General features: G+C 50.2%; 1 protein-coding gene across 2 annotated transcripts in view; it reads left to right on the top strand.

Moving 5' to 3' along the window:
- The window catches only part of DNAJC13 (DnaJ heat shock protein family (Hsp40) member C13), an 876,382-nt gene that overhangs the window by 780,110 nt on the left and 77,864 nt on the right, over window positions 1–18,408 (top strand). For both annotated transcript variants that reach the window (XM_069211911.1, XM_069211910.1), the window contains one exon: window positions 10,678–10,720. In XM_069211911.1, coding sequence (XP_069068012.1) covers window positions 10,678–10,720 — 43 coding nt within the window. The remainder of the gene's footprint in view (window positions 1–10,677; window positions 10,721–18,408) is intronic.

Here is an 18,408-nt window from a genome sequence, read left to right as displayed (position 1 = left end):
CACCCCTACAAATATTCCACCAAGATATCACATGTTATCCCCAGAACATATAGTTCGGTTACAACAAGAGGTTCAATCTCTACTACTCAAACAAGCAATAGAATTAGTTCCACAGTCCCAACAAGGAACAGGGGTGTACTCACTATACCTGGCACTGACCAGTTAGTCCTGCACTGAAGGATTGGGTAAATTACAGGGGGCATCTTTTAAGATGCCCTCTGTGTGCATTTTGTAATAAATCCAACACTGGCATCAGTGTGGGTTTATTATTCTGAGAAGTTTGATACCAAACTTCCCAGTATTCAGTGTAGACATTATGGAGCTGTGGAGTTCGTTTTTGACAAACTCTCAGACCATATACTTAATATGGCCATACAACGTCTAAGAATAGACATAGACACTGTAGGGGCATATTGCTCATGCAGCTATGCCCTCACCTGTGGTATAGTGCACCCTGCCTTAGGGCTATAAGGCCTGCTAGAGGGGTGACTTACCTATGCCACAGGCAGTATTTTGTGGTCATGGCATCCTGAGGGGGATGACATGTCGACTTTTCCTATTTCATCCCACCAACACACACAACCTGCAGTGGCAGTGTGCATGTGTTAGGTGAGGGGTCCCTTAGGGTGGCACAACATGTGCTGCAGCCCTTAGAGACCTTCCTTGGTCACAGGGCCCTTGGTACCACTGGTACCTTTTACAAGGGACTTATCTGTGTGCCAGGGATGTGCCAATTGTGGAACAATGGTACATTTTCTTTTTAAGTGAAAGAACACTGATGCTGGGGCCTGGTTAGCAGGGTCCCAGCACACTTCTCAGTCAAGTCAGCATCAATATCAGGCAAAAAGTCGGGGGTAACTGCAATAGGGAGCCATTTTCCTACACAAGCCCCCCCCCCCCCCCCCCCCCCACCTCCCTAGCCCACAGGCCAGGAGACTCAGCCAAAGCTGGGAGAGTCTTCCTAGTCTGTCAGGCAAGGAAGAGTAGGGAAAACAGGCTGGTTGGTTGCAGAGCCTACTCGGCCTTACATCCTCCAGTCCAGGTCATTCCCTCTGGGGAACTGACCCACTTCCACAGTGATAGGACCTAGTCTGAATTGCCTCTTGTCTGTGTTTTTAATATCTTCACCCGTTCTCTCTATTTTGGGGTTAGAGGTATCCACCTCTGCTAATCTTATCTCAGCCAGGGTCACCCCTAGCTTACCCAAAGAGGTTACCCATAGCTGGATGTAAGGAAATGCATCCTTGGCATTGTTACCCCCTAACGTTTTGCCTTTTTGTTGATGCCAGTTATGATTGAAAGTGTGCTGGGAACCAGGCCCCAGCACCAGTGTTCTATCCCTATACTGTACCTTTGTTCCCACAATTGGCACAGCCCTAGCACCCAGATAAGTCCCTTGTAAATGGTACCCTTGGTACCAAGGGCCCTGATGCCAGGGAAGGTCTCTAAGGGCTGCAGCTTGTCTTATGCCACCCTGGGGACCCCTCACTCAGTACATGCACACTGCCTCACAGCTTGTGTGTGCTGGTGGGGAGAAAATGACTAAGTCGACATGGAACTTCCCTCAGTGTGCCATGCCCACCTCACACTGCCTGTGGCATAGGTAAGTCACCCCTCTAGCAGGCTTTACAGCCCTAAGGCAGGGTGCACTATACCACAGGTGAGGGCATATGTGCACGAGCACTATGCCCCTACAGTGTCTAAGCACAACCTTAGACATTGTAAGTGCGGGGTAGCCATAAAGGTTATATGGTCTGGGAGTTTGTCAAATACGAACTCCACAGTTCCATAATGGCTACACTGAAATCTGGGAAGTTTGGTATCAAACTTCTCAGCACAATAAATGCACACTGATACCAGTGTGGGATTTATTGTCAAATGCATCTTAGCGATGCCCCCTGAATACCAGTCTGACTCCTAGTGCTAGGCTGACCAGTCTCTACCAGCCTGCCACAGCCAGATGAGTTTCTGGCCACATGGGGACAGTGCCTTGGTCACTCTGTGGCCAGGACCAAAGCCTGCACTGGGTGGAGGTGCTTCTCACCTCCCCCTGCAGGAACTGGAACACCTGGTGGTGAGCCTCAAAGGCTCATGCCTTTTGTTACAGCCCCCCTGGGCATCCCAGCTAGTGGAGATGCCCGCCCCTCCGGCCACTGCCCCCACTTTTGGCGGCAAGGCTGGAGGAGATAATGAGAAAAACAAGGAGGGAGTCACCCACCAGTCAGGACAGCCCCTAAGGTGTCCTGAGCTGAGGTGACCCCTGCCTTTAGAAATCCTTCATCTTGAGATTGGAGGATTCCCCCAATAGGATTAGGGATGTGCCCCCTTTCCCTCAGGGAGGAGGCACAAAGAGGGTGTAGCAACCCTCCAGGACAGTAGCCACTGGCTATTGCCCTCCTGACCTACACACACCCCTAAATTCAGTATTTAGGGGCACCCCAGAACCCAGGAAATCAGATTCCTGCAACCTACACAAAGAAGGAGGACTGCTGACCTGAAAGCCCTGCAGAGACGACAGAGACGACAACTGCTTTGGCCCCAACCCTACCGGCCTGTCTCCAGACTCAAAGAAAAGTGCACAGCGACGCATCTGACAGGAACCAGCGACCTCTGAAGCCTCAGATAACTGCCCTTAAACCTGAAGGACCAAGAAACTCCCGAGAACAGCAGCACTGTTCATCCATAGCAACATTTTTGAAACAAAGAAGAACTTTTAAAGAACTCACTCTTCCAGCCGGAAGCGTGAGACTTCACACTCTGCACCCGATGCCCCCCCGGCTCGAGCTCCAGAGAACCAACACTGCAGGGAAGACTCCCAGGCAACTGCGACCTCGTGAGTAACCCGAGACGACCCCCCTGGATCCCTACAGCGACGCATGCAGAGAGAATCCAGAGGCTCCCCCTTACCGCGACTGCCTGTAACAAGGAACCTGATGCCTGGACACCAAGCACTGCACCCGCAGCCCCCAGGACCAGAAGGAACCGAATTCCAGTGCAGGAGTGACCATCAGACGACCCTCTACCTAACCCAGTCAGTGGCTGGCCCGAGAAGCCCCCCTGTGCCCTGCCTGCACCGCTAGAGTGACCCCCGGGTCCCTCCATTGATACCTATTGAAAACCCGACGCCTGCTTTGCACACTGCACCTGTGCCGCTGAGGGTGTGCTTTGTGTGCCTACTTGTGTCTCTTCCCCCCCGTGCTCTACAAAACCCTCCTGGTCTGCCCTCTGAAGACGCAGGTACTTACCTGTTGGCATACCGGAACCGGAGCACCCCTGGTCTTCATAGGTGCCTATGTGTTTTGGGCCCTCCTTTGACCTCTGCACCTGACTGGCCCTGTGTTGCTGGTGCAGTGGCTTTGGGGTTGCCTTGAACCCCCAACGGTGCGCTGCCTATGCCCACGAACTTGAACTTGTAAGTGCCCTACTTACCTGAAAAACTTACCAATACTAACCTCCCCCAGGAACTGTTGATTTTTGTACTGTGTCCACTTTCAAAACAACTTATTGCCATTTTAACTAAACAGGGGCGGCCGAGTGCAGTGTGCAAAGCAGGTGTCGGGTTTTCAATAGGAATCAATGGAGGGACCCAGGGGTCACTCAAGCGGTGCAGGCAGGGCACAGGGGGGCTTCTCGGGCCAGCCACCGACTGGGCTAGGCAGAAGGTTGCCTGATGGTCACTCCTGCACTGGAGTTTGGTTCCTTCTGGTCCTGGGGACTGCGGGTGCAGTGCTTGGTCCAGGCGTCGGGTTCTTAGTTCCAGGCAGTCGCAGTCAGGGGGAGCCTCTGGATCCTCTGTGCATGCGTCGCTGTGAAGGTCCAGGGGGGTTGTCTCAGGTTATTCACAAGGTCGCAGTCGCCTGGGAGATCTCCCTGTAGTGTTGGTTCTCTGGAGCTCGACCCGGGGGTGTCGGGTGCAGAATGTGAAGTCTCACGCTTCCGGCAGGAAGAGAGAATTCTTTAAAAGTTGCAAGAAAGATGCAAAGTTGTTGCTGTTTTTGAACAGTGCTGCTGTTCACAGGAATTTCTTGGTCCTTCGGGTTCAGGGCAGTCCTTTGAGGCTTCAGAGGTCACTGGTCCCTGTCAGATGCGTCGCTGTGCAGGTTCTTTGAGTCTGGAGACAGGCTGCTAGGGCTGGGGCCAAGTCAGTTGTCGTCTCCGTCGTCTCTGCAGGGCTTTCAGGTCAGCAGTCCTTCTTGTTGTATGTTGCAGGAATCTGATTTCCTCGGTTCTGGGTCGTGGGTTTAGTGGAGTGTTTAGGTCAGGAGGGCAGTAGCCAATGGCTACTGTCCTGGAGGGTGGCTACTCCCTCTTTGTGCCTCCTCCCTGAGGGAAGGGGGGCACATCCCTAATCATATTGGGGGAAGCCTCCAATCTCAACATGGAGGATTTCTAAAGGCAGGGGTCACCTCAGCTCAGGACACCTTAGGGGCAGTCCTGACTGGTGGGTGACTTCTCCTTGTTTTTCTAATTATCTCTTCCAGCCTTGTCGTCAAAAGTGGGGGAAGTTGTCGGAGTGGCGAGCATCTCCACTAGCTGGGATGCTCTGGTGTGCTGTAACAAAAGACATGAGCTTTTGAGGCTCACCGCCATGTGTTACAGTTCCTGCAGGGGGGGGGTGAGAAGCACCTCCACCCAGGACAGGCTTTGTTCCTGGCAACAGAGTGACAAAGGAACTCTCCCCATGTGGCCAGAAACTTGTCTGGTTGTGGCAGGCTGGAAGAAACTGGTCAGCCTAGCACTAGGAGTCGGACTGGTATTCAGAGGGCATCTCTTAGATGCCCTTTGGGTGCATTTTACAATAAAACACACATTGGTATCAGTGTGCATTTACTGTGCTGAGAAGGTTGGTACCAAACTTCCCAGATTTCACTGTAGCCTTTATGGAACTGTGGAGTTCGTGTTTGACAAACTCCCAGACAACATACTCTTTATGGCTACCCTGCACTTACAATCTCTAAGGTTTTGCTTAGACACTGTAGGGGCATAGTGTTCATGCACATATGCCCTCACCTGTAGTACAGTGCACCCTGCCTTAGGGCTGTAAGGCCTGCTAGAGGGGTGACTTACCTATGCCGCAGGCAGTGGGTTAAGGGCATGGCACTCTGAGGGAGGTGCCATGTCGACTTAGTCAGTTTCTCCCCACTAGCACACACAAGCTGTGAGGCAGTGTGCATGTGCTGAGGGAGGGGTCTCCATGGTGGCATAATACATGCTGCAGCCCTTAGAGACCTTACCTGGCCACAGGGCCCTTGGTACCAGGGGTACCAGTTACAAGGGACTTATCTGTGTGCCAGGGCAGTGCCAATTGTGGGAACAAAGGTACAGTTTAGGGAAAGAACACTGGTGCTTGGGCCTGGTTAGCAGGGTCCCAGCACACTTTCAATCATAACTGGCATCAACAAAAGGCAAATAGTTAGGTGGTAACCATTCCAAGGGAGGCATTTCCCTACTCAGCCCATCTTGCGACTCTGTGCCGGTGGAGAGGAAGGTCCTAGATCGGTTGTGGAGTCCAAGCTCATCATCCCATTCGAAAGCTGTGGGACACTTGGGTAAGTCTAGGCACAAGAAGTCAAAGCATGCTCCATCTTCTCCGTCAGCCAACAAGATGTGGGAGTGTCCACATTCTAGGCCTTGCTTCTCGGTTCAGCCTGCGACTGCAGCCGGAACGCCCTCTGCCCAGCTCTGATGCTGTATGCCTCATATTTGGGTGGTCTGACGTTAGTGGGGACCTAGGGTTCCTCTTCTGGATACAGATTGATTCCGGTCGTGCCACCTCGACATTCCCCCGCGCCGGTACTGATGCGGATGCTCTTGGGGCCCCCGGCTACCACCAACAGTGCCATTCTGATTTTTATCCCTGACTCAGATACGGAGCAAGAGGAGGAGTCACTCGACTCTGTATCAGGTGCCATACTGAACCTTGCTTCACAGGTCGGATCCTAAGCCCTATTTGTATGGGTTTAGACTCAGGGAGGTATGGGTGGGACCACTAGACACTGAGGAAGTCCAACCTTACGAAGAAGAGATGGACTGGTGTGAGGAACTGGGTGAAGCTAGTGGCAAGTATACTTCCCTAGATGCTGGCATGCTTTCTCCTCCTACCGTGGCTACAAAGGAGGGAGCATCTTTTGCAATGGTAATGTCGAGAGTAACAGAGGTCCTCAACCTCCAGTTGCCCTCTGTGGCATTCTAGACCAATTTCTTGATGGAGGTGCTTCAGTCGTGAGTCCTCCACTTCACCCATTTAATAAGGCCCTCACAGATTTCCTTTTGGGTACCTGAATGTTAAGTCTTCTTTCATGTACATGCCCTTTGAAGGCTCCCAGCTCTTCGGAGACAAAGCAAACGTTTTAAAGCCAGTTGCAGTACGGCCTGATCTTTGGGGTTATCTTCTGCCCCGTGCACCCACAGTCCGCTTGCCCCTTTCGTGGCTACGGCAATGGCTAATTGCTGCACCAGTACCCACCAAGCCACTGTGCCGCACATGCTCCACAGTCTGTGTGGCAGAGGGTGCAGTATCCACAGACCTCGTGGATCAGGCAGCCAGAGGTCTTGTCCACATCCCACACCCACTCGTCCATCATCCTATCCTCACAACTGCGGCATCTAAACCCTCTTAACCTGCCCTTATACTATCATGGGCGTCCAGTTGGTTGCAGGATATGCCATCACCTGCTCCTCTGGCAATCCATAACATCGGACAGGTGGGTTTTGCAGATAGTCTGAAGGGGCTACTCCCTCCCCTCCGTGATTACCACTCGTCCCATGCCACCATCTCAAGACAGGCTGACAGAGAATCATCTTTCTCTTCTCAGCAAGGAAGTTGCAGCTGTCTTGGCCAACCGAGCTGTAGAGAGGGTCCTGACGCCAGAAGTAGGTCATGGTTGTTATTCCCGCTACTTTCTGGTGCCGAGAAAAGATGGAGGCCCATCCCAGACCTGCGGTCAATCAACTACTTCATCAAGAAGGAGAAATTCAGGATGCTCACATTGCCTCAGGGTTTGTCTGCCCTGGTATCAGGAGGCTGTGTGGTAGCATTGGACTTGCAGGATGCATATTTTCACATGCCTATCATGCCTGCCCACAGGTCAGCCACGAGCATTTCCAGTTTGTCTTGCTCCCCTTTAGCCTGATCAGTGTCCCTCGGATGATCAGCAAGGTGATGGCAGTGGTTTCAGCTCGCCTGCAGAACACAGGGATGGGAGTCTTTCCCTATCTCAATGGATGGGTGTCAAAGGCGTGCTTGCCCCAGGCTTTCATCTCGCACCGCCAGAATAAGGCGCACCTCCTGCATTTGCTGGGATCACTATAAATGTGCCAAAGTCACACCGACTCCCTGTTAGATGCTCCCTTTTATCGGAGCTGTTCTGGATATGGTGCAATTTTGGGCTTATCCTCCCGAGAAGCAAGTCGAGGATATTCAGGCTATGATACCGACGTTTCAGCCTCTATCCTGGGTTTCGGTAAGACAGACTCTGATGCTGCTGGGACTTATGGTCTCCTGCATCCTGCTTGTAACAAATGCACATTGGCATATGCAGGATCTGCAGCGGGACTTGAAGTTCCAAGGGGCACAGCATCAGGGAAATCTCGCCCGATATTGTCCATATCTCGGACGGAACTGTGAAAGATCTGCAGTGGTGGCTAACAAACTGTGATTGGGTCATCGGCAGATCCCTTTCCAAACAGATCTGACCGTAGTGACATATGCGTCACTCCTGGGATGGAACAGCCACCTGGGTGAGGTGATGACTTCTGTTTCCAGCAGAATCCAGACTCCTCATCAGTTTTCTGGAGTTCAGGGCGATCTGACTACCATTGAAGGCCTTCCTGCCATCCATCAAGGGGAGGCCGGTGCAGACGTTTACGGACAACACCACCGCCATGTGGTACATGTGGGGTAATGGGCGCTATGTCAAGAGGCCCTCCGTCTCTGGACATGGCTGTAACATAAGGGCATTTCCCTAGTGGTTCAACACCTGGTGAGTTGTCTAAACACAGGGCGGACAAACTCAGCCGCAGTTGCTTAGCAGGTCATGAATAATGTTTCCATCCTGAGGTGGCGCAAGGTCTCTTTCAGTGGTAGGGAGAGCCTTGGTTCGATCTGTTGACCTCCCTCCAGAATGGGCAAATTGAGCATTTGTGTGTGCTGGAGTTTCCAAGGCGGCTTGCCTTCTGCAATTCTTTCAATCTAGAGTGAAGCTCAGGCCTCCTGTATGCCTTTCCTCCCAGGCCACTCCTGCCCAGCGAAGAAGACCATGAATGATTGGGCAAGTTATCCCCGGATTGTGCATGGAGAGTCTGATCTCCTGAGCTACTGAGCATGGCAATCGATCCTCCGATCAGGCTGACCCTGCGGAAGTCTCTTCTGTCGCAGGTGAGGGTTCTCCGTCCAAACTGTCCAGTCTCTGCCTTCTTGCATGGAGATTGAGCAGCGGCAGATAACAGCCTTCCTCCAGAAGTCAGTGATGTCATCTAGGCAGCCATGCGTTCCTCCACCAAGACAGTGTACGCCTGCCATTGGAAAAAAATTCTGGCCTGGTATTCTGACAGAAATGTTGATCACCTTTATGACCCCATTTCTCAGGTTCTTCTTTTCATTCTATCTCTTGCCCAGAAGGGGTCTGTTCTGGGCACTCTTAACAGTTACCTTTATGCCATCTCTGTCTTTCTCAGATTATCTGTTCTTCTTGGTCTTTTCAAGTCTCCTATTGTACATAGGTTCTTGAACAGTTTAGTTCATCATTTTCTCCTTTCTCTCTTTATCATGCCTCAGTTCAAGTCTGGTTCACACAGTCTTGGTATGCGCTCCCTTTGAACCGCATCACAATTGTCTTGTGCGGTTGCTCACCATCAAAACAGCTTTGCTCATGGCTATAACATCTGCCAGACAAATAAGTGAGATACAGACCTTATCTAAGCCACCCTATCTATCTATTCCTCCTGACAAAGTGATACTTTGCAAGCGGGCTTCTTTTTATCCAAAGGTGTTCACGCCCTTTCATATAGGACAACCCATCACCTTGCCTCCTTTATACACTTCACCTCAACCTCCCAAGGATGAGGAGTGTCTCCATCATCTGGACACCAGACGAGCGTCATTGTTCTACCATGACCACACAAAGGAATTCTGGGTGAGCAGTGAATTATTTGTGGGGTATCTCGGAGTTAAAAAGGGTTATACTGTGCAGAAAAGGACTGTCTCCAGATGGGTTGTGCTCTCTATTAAAATCTGCTACACATTGGCCAAGAAACAATCCCCTGAGGGCTTGCGCACTCATTCCACTAGAGCCAAATCTCCGACCACTGTGTTAGCACACGGAATTCTAGTCCTGGATATCTGCCAGGCAGCAACGCGGGCCTCGATGCACACATTTACCAAACATTACTGCCTGGACAGTTAGGTGGTCATTCCGACCCTGGCGGTTTACCGCCAGGGCCGGGGACCACGGAAGCACCGCCAACAGGCTGGCGGTGCTTCCAGGGCCATTCTGACCGCCGCGGTCAGAATAGAGGATCCGGCGGTTTCCCGCCGGATTTCCCCTGGCCCAGAGAATCCTCCATGGGGATTCCGACCCCCTTCCCGCCAGCCTGTTCCTGGCGGTAAAACCCGCCAGGAACAGGATGGCGGGAACGGGTGTCGTGGGGCCCCTGGGGGCCCCTGCACTGCCCATGCCACTGGCATGGGCAGTGCAGGGGCCCCCTAACAGGGCCCCACCATGATTTTCACTGTCTGCATTGCAGACAGTGAAAATCGCGACGGGTGCTACTGCACCCGTCGCACCCCTGCAACTCCGCCGGCTCCATTCGGAGCCGGCTTCATTGTTGCAGGGGCTTTCCCGCTGGGCCGGCGGGCGATCTTTAGGCGGTCGCCCGCCGGCCCAGCGGGAAAGTCGAAATGACCCCCACGGTCTTTTGACCGCGGTGCGGTCTTTCGGCGGTTTCCGCCCGGAATCAGGCCCTTAGTTCTGTCTTGACAGGCATTTTGCCCTTTCAGTCCTGCAGGGCTTCCTCATCTGAAATTGGTCCGCAGACCCACCTCCAGGGATGATATTGCTTGGGTATCTATTCTAGGGTAAGGAATCTGCTGCTAGAAGTCTCTATCAGATGAACAAGTTACCTACCTTAACCCCTTATCTGGTAGGGACTATATCTAGCTGCAGATTCCTTACTGCCCCACCCATTCTCCCTGCTCTGCAAACGGATTTTTAGGGACAGGGCTATATCCCTTTCAGGGGCCGAATTTTCCACACCAGTGGTCAGTGTTCTTAATTGCTTTGTGCTTGTGCCTTGGAAAGTCATGAAACGAAAATGACGTCAGCGCACCTGGGTGGCACTTATATAGGTTCCACAGATGTCACCTCCAGTGCGGCCAATGACTTACGCAGAGCCAATCTATGCCACCTATCAGCGTGTATGTGTACAGCTCACAATAAAAGTTGCTGATTCAGTATGACGCCTGGGATGATTTTAAGGTAATGAATTTGCATCTAGATCTAGTCTGTATCAGAGAAGAGGATACCGAAGGTATGCAACTTGACCTTTAAAACATTAATCGCTATAACATTTATTCCTGCATTTAGTTGACTCAAAGGCTATTAATGTGCTGAACAGAACCTGCAAACCAGTTTTGCTTGATGATCTAGTTACCAGTTTTGTTCTTTTCCCTTTTAACAGGCATTTTAAACAACAGACGGACAACCCTGATATGAATTGGAAGGTAAGAATTTGAAGCTGTCTTTTTTTAAAGCTAGGATAGTTTAATCAAGATGGTCACTGACTGTACCCTACAACTTGCCCTTGTGAATATTTTATGTCTGATTACATTTTCAGTTGTTGTTAATCTTTAGTATAATTGCTCTACTAAGAAGTGACTGTAACCATGTAACTTGGAATGACTTGTGATGTTCATCCTAATATTATTGAGGTCACGCCTTGTAGATCCACCTTGCATCCAGAGGAAATTAACCCTTTTTGAAGAAACGTTGATATGACTGGTGTCTCTGTCTGTTACTTCCTCCCCAGTGAGGTGTGCTGTGTGAGACAAGGGAGTGTTAGGAGTCAGAGAATTCTGTCCAAGACTGTATTATCTGCAGCTGATGATAGATGTTGCTTCGCCCTTCCACCCAAAGTCAATACACACACTCTGAAAGATATTGTACTATTGTATGATTATTTCTTATTTATTCTGCATTATTTGTATAGACATCATACAAAAACCTGGATTGTGTAGAAAACATTGTGACTGAGCACACGTTTGTTAGCTTTACAGCTGTCTCTCTATATGATGCACTAAAACGAAGTACAGCCTGCAGAGTCCAGTGGATCCCCCAATTGGTTTGCAGAGGGAAAAGTAGATAGGACTAATGCTCTATTTTGTTGTAATGTGGGTGTGCAGTGAGGCTTATCAGAGGGTAGTGCTAAGCATTTCTTCGACTTACAGAGGCAATAAATGAGACACCCAAAGAATAATTCTGAGACCAATTTAGAAAAATAACACTGGCTTTTATATATTTTGATCCAAAGAGCTTTGTTACAAGGAAAGCATGGTTTAAGCATAAATATTTTTCACTTGCAAAAATTGACTTTATTTCTTCAAAGTTAACCTATGGGATGAAAAACAGAGTTGGCAAACTGGTAGTGTAGAGAGACATACAAGACCAATCTTCTGGGTTTAAGGTGACTAGTGGGCAAGGTCCAAGGCAGCACCCACAGTACACCCTTAGCTGCATTGGGGCGGCCGGGCGCAGGGTGCAAATTAGCATCATATGCCCAATATTTTCCTATGGAGATTGCCCCCTGTGGAAAGACGCTGCAGGCTAGGCATCCTGTTTAGTTGAGCCACCAAGAAGGCTTAGATGTTGCGACGCTCGATGACGTAGGGACACCAGTGGCCCTCCTCTCCTTAGTCCAGGAGGTCTGGGTACAGAGTGGTTCTTGAACTATCGGGTGTCCATCACTGGTTGCAGTCACAAGGGGTTTGGGGGGCCGGGGGAGCCATAGAACAGGCTGCAGGGGTGGACTGGGTGTCCAGTCGAACCATCAAGTGGGCTCAAGTCTCACGAGATTTGGGAGATGCGGTAACAGTGGTCCTATTCTTCTTGGTCTGGGGGCAGTGGACCATCAAGGTTACAGTCACCCGAAGCGGTCACGGTTGAAGGGGGTGTGCACAAAGAGGCTGCAGGTATTGATGTGAAGATCGCAATGGGGAAACCCATAATTGACTTTCCTTCTGGTGAACCTGGGGACCAAACTCGCACTGTTGGCCCGCTTCAACAGAGCCGGGGAGTCTCGGGTGCATTGGTTCTGTCCAGCAGAGGTTTTGGCATTCCGGAGTCCTTTTCATCTGTACTTGGGTGCCTACAAGGATGCAGAGGAGCAACTTCGCTACTCCATGGGTGTACCTTGTGCTGGGGTGAAGGCTGGCAGTCTTACTGGGCTTTTGGAAGTTTCAGTAGCTGGAGGACGAGGTGTCTTTCTCAGAGTTGTCAAAGTCCACAGGCAGGCTGGCAGGGTTGGCGAGAAGTCCCACACAGATCTTCTGTTCTTTACTTTTGCATCTCTGGTGTGTCTTTCTTCCGGTCAGCAGGGATCTGAGTTCTAGGGTTCAGGAGTACCACCTAAATACTCAATTTAGGTGTGCTACAGGGAGTGCCAGTTGGTAGCTAATTGGTTGCTCACCCTTAATGTGACTGCACCCTTTCTATGACCACTTCAGCTGGAAAATGGGCTAGTGGCTTAATTCCCTACAAACAAAGATGGAGGACTTTAAGAAGGGGTGTCCATTTCAGCTCATCCACCTTAGGGTTGGGACTGTCATGAAGTGGGCACACCTAATCTGCCTAATTTTCTCACCTGTTCTACTGCCAAAAGTAGGGTCAGAAGAGGGGGGCCGGTCATCTCCGCCATCTTAAGAGACCTGGGTTGCATTACAAAGGCGGCTAGGCCTTTGAAGCTTTCTGCCCTGGATTGTCCATCCTGCCTGGGTGAGGTGCCAACACCCCCTCCCAGTGCAGGCTTTTGTCTCTGGCCCTTGAGAGCGCTGGCTCTCACCTTGGAGGGTCAGAAATGCAGCTAGGTTGGCTGAACTGGTCAGAACTAGACAGCGACAACACCAGTAGTTGGGTGCATGTTTTAGGGGCTCCAACACTGGGATCGGTGTGGGCTCACCTATACAAAATGTTTGATTCCAAACATCCCTGTCTTAAGTGAAGCCATCATGTAGCTGGGGAACTCGTTGTGACCAGTGTCCAGCACATGTATTTAAAATGTCTTCCCTGGTCACTTACTATGTCTGAGAATCGACAAAGACACAGGCGAGGCATATCTGCTTGTGCAGATATGCCCTCACATGTAATATATTGCATCTTGCCTTAGGGCTGTAATGCCAGCTAGAAGGGTGACTTACATATATTGCATGCTGCAATATAGGAGATGATTCCTGTGCCCGGGAGTAGGTTGTGGTTGTTATTCCCCCTACTCTCTGGTACCCAAAAAGGACATGGGCCACTACTGTATCCTACACCTTCGATCCTTCAATCTCTTCCTCAAGAAGTAAAAGTTCAAAATGCTTACTCTGGCTCAGGTTCTATTTGCCCTGGACTCAGGAGACTGGATGGTAGCGTTGAAGTTGCAGGACGCTTATTTTCACCTTCCCGCCCTGCCTGCCCACAGACGTTACTTGCGGTTCATGGTAGGCCACAAGCACTTTCAGTTCACCATGCTTCCCTTTGCCCTTACCTTTTGTCTCCCACTTCCAGACTACAGCAGGCCTCCTACAATCACTGAGGTTTACTATAAATGTGCCAAAGTCACACCTGACTCCCTCTCAGATACTCCCTTTTATCTGAGCTGTTCTGGATGCAGTGCAATCCAGGAAATCCAGGCTGTGATACCAATGTTTCAGCCTCTATTCTGGATTTCGGAGAGAATGACTCTGAAGCTGCTGGGCCTCATGGCCTCCTGCATCCTGCTGGTGACACATGCCATGTGGCTTATGCGGGCTCTGTAGTGGGAACCTGAAGTTCCAGTGGGCACAGCATTAGGGGAATCTCTCCGACATAGTTCAGATCTCGGAGGGAACTGCTCAATATCTGCAGTGGTGAACGAACCACGATTGGTTCAGAGGCAGATCCCTTCCTTCCTCAACCAGAGCTGACATTAGTGATGGATGTGTCACTTCTGGGATGAGGTGATCAGAGGCATTTGGCAGCAGAATCCGAACTCCACATCAACATTTCAGAGCTCTGTGCGATCCGACTGGCATTGAAAACATTCCTTCCCTCTGTCAAGGGAATGATAGTGCAGGTGTTCACGGACAACACCACCACAATGTGGTACTGCAACAAGCTGGATGGGGTGGGGTTGGGGACCCTTTGTCTGAAGGCTCTGTGCCCCTGGGCGTGGCTGGAACAGCAGGACATATCTGGTGGTTCAATATCTGGCGGGTTCTCCGAACGCCAGAGCAGACAAACTTAGCCGATAATACTTAGCCAAACACGAATAGTCTCCATCTAGAAGTGGCGCAAGGTCTCTTTCAGCAGTGGGGAGAGCCTTGGTTACATCTATTTTCGTCCACAGAGAACGTACAATGTAAGCAATTTTGTGCATTGAATTTTCCAAGGCCTCAATTGCTCAAAGACGCTTTTTGTCTCACGTGGAACTTAGGCCTCCTGTATGCCTTTCCAACTATACCGTGTCTACCCAGAGTTCTCAAGAACAACTGGGCCCAAGTAATCCTGGTGGTTAAGGACTGGGCACGGAGAGTCTGCCATCCCGACTGCTCAGCATATCCATCGATCCTGAGATCAGACTCCCCCCTTCGGGAGGATCTTCGGTCACAGCAGCAGGGGAGGGTTCTCCGCCAAACCTGTCCACTCTGCCTTCTTGCTTGGGGATTGGTCGGCAGCAGTTGACAGTCTTTGACCTTCCTCCTGAAGTCCGTAGCCTAATCTTGGCAGGCAAGTGTCCCTCCACCAAAACAGTATACGCCTGATGCCTTTGTGGCATGGTGCTCAGACAAGCCAGTTGACAACTTTCTGCCCCTTTTTGAGGTTCTGTTTATCCTTACCCGTGCTTAGCAGGGCTCTGCTGTGGGAACTCTTGGAGGTTATTTGTCTGCTATTTCTGCTTTTTTAAGGTTGCCTGATCAACCTTCTTTGTTTAGGTCCCCAATTGTACATAGGTTCCTCAAAGGTCTTACACATATGTTTCATCCATCCCCATTCATTATTTCCCAATGTGATTTTAATTTGGTTCTGACCTTCCTGATGTGCGCTCCTTTCGAGCCTCTCCACAATTGTCGTCTCCGGCCTCTTACTTTGAAAACATCCTTCCTTTTGGCCAGCACATCTCCCTGCAGAGTGAGTGAGCTGCATGCATTGTCATCTGACTTGCCCTACCTTTATGTCTGCCCTGACAAATTGCTGCTTCGCACTGAGGCCTCCTTTCTGCCAAAATTGGTCATGCCCTTTCATGTAGGCCAATCCATCACCTTGACTACTCTGTATGCACACCCACATCCTTCTAATGAGGAGGACAGACTCCACCACCTGGACCCAAGAAGACCGTTAGCTTTTTACCTTGACTAACTTTACTTTGTACCTTTACTAACTCTGTTAGTTATGTGGGTGCGAAGAAAAGTTAGGCAGTGCAGAAGCGAACCATCTCCAGATGGGTTGTGCTCTGCATCAAGATCTGCTACACATTGGCCAAAAAGCAACCCCCTGAGAGGTTGCATTCTCATTCTACGCAAGCTAAAGCTGCATCCACTGCATTAGCATGCGGAGTTCCAGTCCTTGACATGTCATGCGGCAAGGTGGGCTTCTCTGCACATTTACCAAACCCTGCTGCCTGGACAGTCAGGTCCGTAGGGATGGACAATTTGCCTGTTCGGTCCTGCAGGACTTTCTAGTATACTCCTATTTCCCAGTCCCTGTGCAGGGGATGGTACTGCTTAGGTATCTATTCTAAGGTAAGGAATCTGCAACTGGAAGTTTCTATCAGATGAACAAGTTACTTACCTTTGGTACCGCCGTATCTGCTAGAGACAATATCCAGTTGCAGATTCCTTACCTAGCCACCCATCCTTCCTGCTCTGCAAACTGATTTGTAGGGGGCAGGGACTCCCCTTTCAAGACCTTAGTTTTGACACACCAGTGGTCAGTCTTCTTCATGGCTCGGCGCTTTTGAAGTGAAAAGCCGTGAAAAGAAACTGACATCAGTATGCCATGATGGCACCATTATAGGACCTGTGATGTCATATCCAGCACAGACAAAGATGCAGAGACAATCAATGTCACCTAACAGCACACAGGGGAGCTACTCAAGAAAATCTCAGGAACCATACTGACACCTGGGGGTAATTCTAAGGTAAGGAATCTACAACTAGATATTGTCTTTACCACATAAGGCCTTACCGAAGATAAGTAACTTGTTCATTAAAACGCAATATACAAACCGCGGACAGCAACAGGGTGCCTGGGTCTTAGGAAACATGATCTGGGCCAGCGTGAGCAGTTTGAAATTGTCCTACAGCAGGAAGACATTCAGGGATTTAATGCCCAGAATAGGCCTGAGCCTCCCCTCCACTTTGTCACCAGAGCTTCCTGTAGATTGCATCCACATGTGTCTACGGTGGACAGCATTGGTACAGATAGCCCTTCACATGCTGTCCATGGTATCCAAGCCTACACAGATATGTTTGGCTGCATCCTGTCCATCATGTATTATCTGGGCCAGGTAAGCCCCTAAGATCATCCAGAACTACCAGCAAGATCTCAATAGCCATGTCTCAAATGCATGTGTGGAGCATCCCAGCAGCCAAACTGCATTTAAGGACTGCAGTTCTAGACTGGTGGCAGAAAACATGCCCTTGACAAAAGCATCAATTCTCCTTGATTCCCTATCCTGAGGAGTGGTTGGAAATGAGTTTGGATTCACCTTACTGGTCGCGGTGTGTACAGTAAGACACTCTGATGTGGGGTGATTCTTGAAAAAGTTGTGTCACTGGGTGCCAATCAGTGAGAAGCATTTAAACTGCACCAAAACAATGAAAGAGTGCAGTTTCTTTTAAATATATTTCAGGAGACCAAAATGAAAAAGATCCACTGGAGGGTTTCTAAGATACAGATTTCACTCAACCGCTAAGAAGCATAGGGAACTTCAACAAATTTGACACTTAAAAACTTTTTTTATCTAAAAGCTTTGACTAGTTGTATTGCGGTTTGTTAGCGTTACTTTGGGGAACCTGTCAGGGGGACCAGTAAAGGCCTGAGAAACTGTTACCTCAGCAGGGTAAGCAGTCTTCAGTCAGTTCCAAGCACTTTTATCCATTTCTCTAGGTTCCTATGGAAGTGGTCCTGATGCAAGGGATACAGAATACCTAAAATGCTCAATGATGCTGTGGATGTGATGCCATTGATAGGGTTGCAGGGGGGGGGAGTAGTGAAGAAATCTTCCTGCGGCTACTCCTTGGTCCACTGGTGGGTGAGACGGTCCTGGCCATGGGGGTCAAGGTCCTTGGAACTCCTCTCAGTCCTTTTAGAAATCCAGCCGCCACTGGACTACCAGTCACCGTTCTCACTGTCAGAGCCAAAACCTTCCCTGGGTGGTAACTTGTCTTCCAGACAACCAAGCTGTACTCTGACAGCTCTCCCAGGAGCAGTGGACTTGGGTGCAGCTTCGAGCATCACATTGTTGTCTCTAGTGCTGCATGCCGGGGTTGGCAGTAGTGTGAAAATTCTGGGCTACCAACTTCACCCAACAGGCTCATTCAACTGTTGTAGCCCTGTGCTGTGAACAGAAGGTCAGCCAACTGACTTAAGAGTATCTTGCTTCAGTGCTGACTTCACCACAAGCATGACAAAAAAGGCACAGTCCTTTCCCCTTTGCTAGCTACCAGGTCCAGCATGTATGTCTATGCTCATGCAGCTCTTTCTTAGCTCGGTCCTTGGTGCAGCCGGACAGTCCTTCAGTCCTACTTTCTGTCCAGTCAAGATCTGAGCTTGGGTTACCAGGGGTGCCCTGATGCTCTGAAAATGCTGACATGGTAGAATGTGGTAGGTAGCCAATGGTCTACTCAGTCCGCTTCCTCCTGATGACTATTTCCTGCGATGTGTGGCATCTGGCTACTCCAAGATGCACTATTCTACCCATATCCAACAAGGCAAAATCCCTCTCTTAGGCCAGAGCTCCCAGGCCCTACCCAGAGTTGTGGCTACATGCCCTGAAAACCGGTTTGGCAACTGGTTTCCCCTTCTTTCTTGTCCCTAGTGCCAGCCTCTCAACCTAGACAATAGAGCAGCCTCTCTCCCAAGTGTTTCCTGTTTGCCCTTCAAAGGCCACTTCGCCTTTGAAGCTCGCTTTTGGGTCAACACATGGTGGCTTCCTGCAAGAGGGTGGTAACAC

Source organism: Pleurodeles waltl, chromosome 10 (assembly GCF_031143425.1).
Source record: "Pleurodeles waltl isolate 20211129_DDA chromosome 10, aPleWal1.hap1.20221129, whole genome shotgun sequence".
In the NCBI taxonomy this organism is placed as follows: domain Eukaryota; kingdom Metazoa; phylum Chordata; class Amphibia; order Caudata; family Salamandridae; genus Pleurodeles; species Pleurodeles waltl.
The sequence above is the reverse complement of the archived record's forward strand: the minus strand, read 5'-3'. Positions and strand labels throughout refer to the sequence as shown.